General features: G+C 38.1%; 1 protein-coding gene across 1 annotated transcript in view; it reads right to left on the bottom strand.

Annotated features, from left to right (window-relative positions):
- Window positions 1–3,847: 3,847 nt before the first annotated feature.
- ABCG2 (ATP binding cassette subfamily G member 2 (Junior blood group)) overlaps window positions 3,848–5,725 on the bottom strand; it is a 159,794-nt gene continuing 157,916 nt past the window's right edge. Inside the window, exon 15 of the mRNA XM_023528408.1 lies at window positions 3,848–3,936. Coding sequence (XP_023384176.1) covers window positions 3,848–3,936 — 89 coding nt within the window. The remainder of the gene's footprint in view (window positions 3,937–5,725) is intronic.

The following is a 5,725-nucleotide window of genomic DNA, read 5'->3' as shown; positions in this document are numbered from 1 at the left end:
CTTGATAGATATCTAGTTATTGCCCTTTTATTATTCATATGTTTTATCTTTTTTTTTTTCTTATTTCTTCTTCTTCTTAAATCCCTGTAACATTTCCTATAGTACTGGCTTGGTGGTGATTAACTCCTTTAGTTTTTTCTTGTCTGGGAAGCTTTTTATCTGTCCTTCAGTTCTAAATGATAGCTTTGCTGGATAGAGTAATCTTGGTTGTAGGTCCTTGCTTTTCATCACTTTGACTATTTCCTACCAATCCCTTCTGGTCTGCAAAGTTTCTGTTGAGAAATCAGCTGACAGTCTTATGGGAGCTCTCTTGTAGATAAGTAATTGCTTTTCTCTTGCTGCTTTTAAGATTTTCTTTTTGTTTTTCATCGTTGGCATTTTAATTATGATGTGTCTGAGTGTAGCCCTCTTTGGGTTCATCTTGTTTGAACTCTCTGTGCTTCCTGGGCTTATATGTCTATTTTCTTCACTAGGTTAGTGGAGTTTTTCATCATTATTTTTTTCAAATAGCTTTTAAATTCCTTGTTCTCTCTCTCCTCCTTCTGGTATCCCCATGTTGGTATGCTTGATGTTGTCTCTGAGGCCTCTTAAGCTATCTTCATTTTTTTGGATTCTTTTTTCTTGTTGCTGTTTTGATTGGGTGTTTTCTGCTACCTTATCTTCTACATCACTGATTTGATCCTCTGCTTCTTCTAATCTACTATTGATTCCTCCTAAGGTAGTATTCTTCATTTCAGTTATTGTATTCTTTATTTCTGACTGATTCTTTTTTTACGTTTTTTTATCTCCATTTTTATGTTTCTCTGTCTCTTTGCTAAAGTTCTCACTGAGTTCATTTACTCTTCCCCTAAATTCATTGAGCATTCTTATAACTATTGTTTTGAAGTCTGTTTCTGATAGATTGCTTGTCTCTATTTTGTTTAGTTCTTTTTCTGGAACTTTGTTCTGTTCTTTCATTGGGGATGTGTTTCTTTGGTCTCCCCATTTTCTATGTTTGTTTCTATGTATTAGGTAGGGCTGCTAGGTTTCCCAGTCTCAGTAGAGTATACTGGGGGACCCAGTAGCACAGTGTCCCTGGTCACCTGAGCTGGGTGCTCTGTGTCCCTTGCATGAGTGGTGTGTTCTCCTGTTGTAGTTGAGCTTGGTTGCTGTTTGCACATCAGTGGGAAGGATTGACCCTTGGTCTGATTGGTTGTGAGGACTGGGTAGTGACTATAGTAGAGTTGCTGACTCTACAGAGCAGGATTCACTTCAGCAGGGCTCTGGTGCTGCCCAGTCTGCCCTTTGGGTGTGTCGTCCTTGTATGTGGCCCCAGGTGGTGGTGCCCTGGCTTAGGCCAAAGCCAGCAACGACATGCAGACTGTTGCTTTCTGGGAGGGGACCCACGACAGATCAAGTTTGGCCGCAGCTTGTGCCCTGTCCAGGGCCATGTGACATGAGCCATCAAGCAATCTACAGGTTGCTACCACTCATGCTGGGCTTGGATGTTCCTCAAGAAGCCAAGCCATGCGCCAAAGCTGGCTGCCACTAGTACCGGGCTTGATGCTGCTCAGTAAGAGATCCAGGCCACATCGAGACTAGATACTGCTTATTTAGGTTTTGTGAACCTTTGGGAGATTTTAGGGAAGTCTAAGAATGAGACAAGAGAGGCCATTTGTATGAGAAAACCACTGGAAGCGGCTTAGGTGGGCCCACAAGTTGGGTGGGACAGGATCTCAAGAACTCACCAAGCCAGGGTGACTAGTATTAGCCAGATTGATGGAGACTCAGATATGGCAGTCTTCTGTGTCTGCATGCTTGGTTGGGGAAGGGCTCAACAAAGGAACAGTGGCCTCAGCCAGCACTTCTGTCTGAGAGAAAGCTGCCCCTCCAGTCCTAGCCCTAAGCCAGACAATTCAGTTTCCCCCCACAGTTTCCCTGACATCTTTTGAGCTGCTACTGCAGCACTAGAGCTCAAAGCAAGTTCATCAGCTGGTAAATCCATGCATTGGCCTTTTAAGAGGAAGACCTGGGACTCCCATGGCCCTCCATCACACTCAAGCCACAGTCTGCTGATTTTTACATTCAGATTTTGTGGGGCCCTCTCTTCCCAACACTGGAACCCTGGGCTAGGGTTTCTGGTGTGGAGCTGTGACCCCTCGCTCCTCCAGGGAGACTTCAACAGTCGAGATATCCCTTCTGATTTTTAACTGCCCCACTCAGGTGTGAGACCACTCCAATCCACATCTCAGCCCTCCTACCAATCTCAAGGTCACTCTCTATGTCCTCAGTTGTAGGTCTTTTGTTCAGCTAGACTTTAGGCGATTTTCAATGATGGTGGCTCTGTAGTTTAGTTGTAATTTTGATGTGGTCATGAATGGAAGCAAGCACAGCATTTACCTAGTCTGCCATCTTGACCAGCCTTACACTTTGTTATAATGTGAAACGGATGTTTTCATTTATTGTCTATTTTTCCACTGAGTCAAAGTCTTTTTGTTGATTTGCAAAATTTCCTTTTATGGTTTAAATATTAATCCCTTAACAGTAGTAGACTGTTAATATCCATCATCCAACTGATAACTTTGTCAATGTTTTCTTAGTTTTTAATGTAGTAAAACTTTTTTTTTTTTTTTTTGCTTTTTTGTGTTTTGGGGATTATAGAGTCCTTTGTAAGGTTATAAACTTTTATTTATTAAATTTATGGTTTTACCTTTCACATTTAATACATCTTCAGAGTAACTTTGCATTAGGTCCATAGGTGTTCTTCCCCATTTAATGAGCCAGTTTTATCAATACGCTATTAAATCAGTCTTTCCCTTACTAGTTCTTGGTGTCACATACTTCAGTTGCATGTATATATGTCTGTTTTTGAACTCTTTACACCAATTTGTGAATATTCCTCCCTAAAAATTTTTTTTATTATGACTTCATAGTATGTCTTCATATGTGATACAATCTTCATATGTGATACAATCTTCATATGTGCTCTCCTGTTTGGCCTTTTTTTTTTTTTTTTTTTCCTTTGGCAATGTTGACTAAGCTATTTTTGTGAACCTTTATTTTTCCACCTAAATGTTAGAATAAGTTTGATGGGGAATGCCCTTCTAGTGGCTAGATGGGATGCTGCCTGATTAATGAATGATTTAATGAAATCAATTTGATCTTCAAAAAATATATATAAGAAATGTAAGTTAAATGACCTTCATTGCTTATTACAATGCTAAATCAGAATTTTCCAATGAATCATCTGAAATTTCTAGATCACCTCTCAGAGATAATAACACAACAGGGAGAAAAAGAAAAATAGTCTTTCCTTCTTCTCTTCCTTCCATACGTACCCAGATGATCATCGATTCTTATCAGGCAAGTTTAGGAAAACCCACCCTAAGTAACAGTGAACAAAGAAGGAAGATCAGTCTAGAAGATAAAAGTTACTTCAATTTAGAATGTAAGTATCTTATGTTCATATTGCTCAATGGGGACAAAAAGTAGACTATAGGTCAACATGTGAGTCATTTAAAAAATTTTTAAAAATGTGTACATAAAGAGATGGAAAGCCAGGAGGTACACAAGGATGGTAGCTATGCTGGTGGGGTTCCAAGTTTTCTTTCTTTGGGATCTTTATTCCGGGGAGGACCAACAACCCTCTTAGAGTGAGGTGGGATGCTGATTATCTTCTGCACTGTCTTAGTGAAGATGAGCTGTTGCAATTATTTGGGTTAGCTTGACACACAAATTCTTATGGATGTGGTAGACACCATTTGAATTAGTCATAAGTCTAACTCTGTCTTTACCAAAGAATCCTCTGATCTCAATTTCAAACTAGACATGAATGTCACAAGTAAATGACAACATAACATCTTACTATTTAAATTAGCAATTGGTATTCTGGTTTAATAATCTCCTTTTGAGGATGGCTAGTATGAATTAACTCCTCAGAACATAACAACACCCCTGGGATGCACTGAAAAATTAAATCCAATTCCTGAACATGCAAAACGAGCTTTCCTATAAGCTCCCCATGAAACCCGATCTCAACTGGTAGCCAGCCCTCTTACCGCCTTAACCACAGAAACTGCTGTCACAAAGGCTGAGTATACTGAGAGCAACTTCAAAACTAATTCCAGATGTATAAACCCACTTTTTGTCTTTTGACAATTCAGGAAGTGGGAGGGGCGTAAGAAATGAAGTATTAAAAGCAATATATCTGTTCTATTATGCAGAAACAGGATTTCAATACATATTGAAAAGCAAATATCTTAATAAAATTACCAGCAAATTTCTTAGGAATCTATTTTATCAACATTTTAATTATAGTTTCACATGCAACCAGAACAATAATTATTTATAGCAGGGGCCTTTGCAAACTGGCCTGTTGGCCAAATGTGGCTCACACTGCCTGTTTTGTGAAAAAGTTTGTCAATGTTTGGTGCAGAAATAAACCATTTCCTTCTATCCTGCCCCCACCTAACAAAACATAATGTAAAAAAAAAGTCACAAAATCATACAGAAGGAAGAACAAGTGAAAGGCTGACTTTTCAACAGAAGGAAGAAGACTCTCCTTGATTCTTACAACTTTGAGTCCAAATCTGCATAATAGAATATTCAAAATATTTTGGTAACAATTCAAAATAAAGAAATTTTAGGATTACATCAAGGCATGTAGAGAAAGTTGAAAAAGTATACTTAGATGGCTGCTCCTCTTTAAGTTAGTCAAAAAATGAACAACTCAATACATATAACTATGTAATCAAAGTTTTAAAGCTAAAAGAAATTCTTACTTTACAGATGCAAGAAGAAATTCAGAGAATGGAAAGATGTATGAAAAGAACATAAAATGCAAAGTAAACATTAAGAATTACTTGATCTTTATGATTTCTATCTGAAAGAGGTAAAATAACATTTCCAGTGTATCTATATAATTTATCATACCAGGAAACTAAAAATAAGTAAGGGGTATATAAAATTATATAACTTTTGAAAATATTTATTAATTACATATTAACTTTATTATATCAATGGACCTATAAAATAGTTTACTCAAATCCTATTTTTAAAAATTCATAATTCGCCAAGAGAAACCTGTTTTGATTATTTGTGTGCACACAAGAAATGGGTAGTAATATGAATATTCAAATGAATATATTGTTTACCATGGAAACCAGTCAAAAATCTTAACACTACAATGACTTGGAAGTGCTCTCAAGCCAATGAACTTCTGTAATCCTACTGCTACATCAAAAGAAAACTTCTTTAGACACAGCATGGCAAGAGGTATAAAACACTACACAGTTCTGCCACAGGGACTGCAAAATAGAAATACAGAAATATAGAAAGCACAGCATTTCTATAAAATTAGTGCCTTCAGTAAGACCCACAGCGCAGGACAGTGATCCTCAGAGGCTTCAGGGACAATCATAAAATTATTGCATGGTACCAATTTGTCATCAAGTGTCTAAAGGATAGGAGCATGTACAGAGCTCAGCATCAGCCCCTTCTGCTGGCAGCTCGGGCATCAGTAGTGGCTGCCAGGAGACCAGTCATGGTGAGAGCCCACACCACTGGACCATGAGTGCCCTGCATCCGTGCCACCTCTGACTAGTCTGTTCTGGGGCCCACTGAGCAAGCATGGATTGGCCTAAAGAGGTCTTATAAATATGAGTAATTTCAAATATATGTAGGTGGTTTTGAAGTTAATAAAATTCAAATCTAAAGACCATGAAGGATAGCTTCAAAGATGGGAAAA

This window comes from Pteropus vampyrus, unplaced genomic scaffold (assembly GCF_000151845.1).
Source record: "Pteropus vampyrus isolate Shadow unplaced genomic scaffold, Pvam_2.0 Scaffold25, whole genome shotgun sequence".
In the NCBI taxonomy this organism is placed as follows: Eukaryota; Metazoa; Chordata; class Mammalia; order Chiroptera; family Pteropodidae; genus Pteropus; species Pteropus vampyrus.
This window is presented reverse-complemented; position numbering and strand designations above follow the sequence as displayed.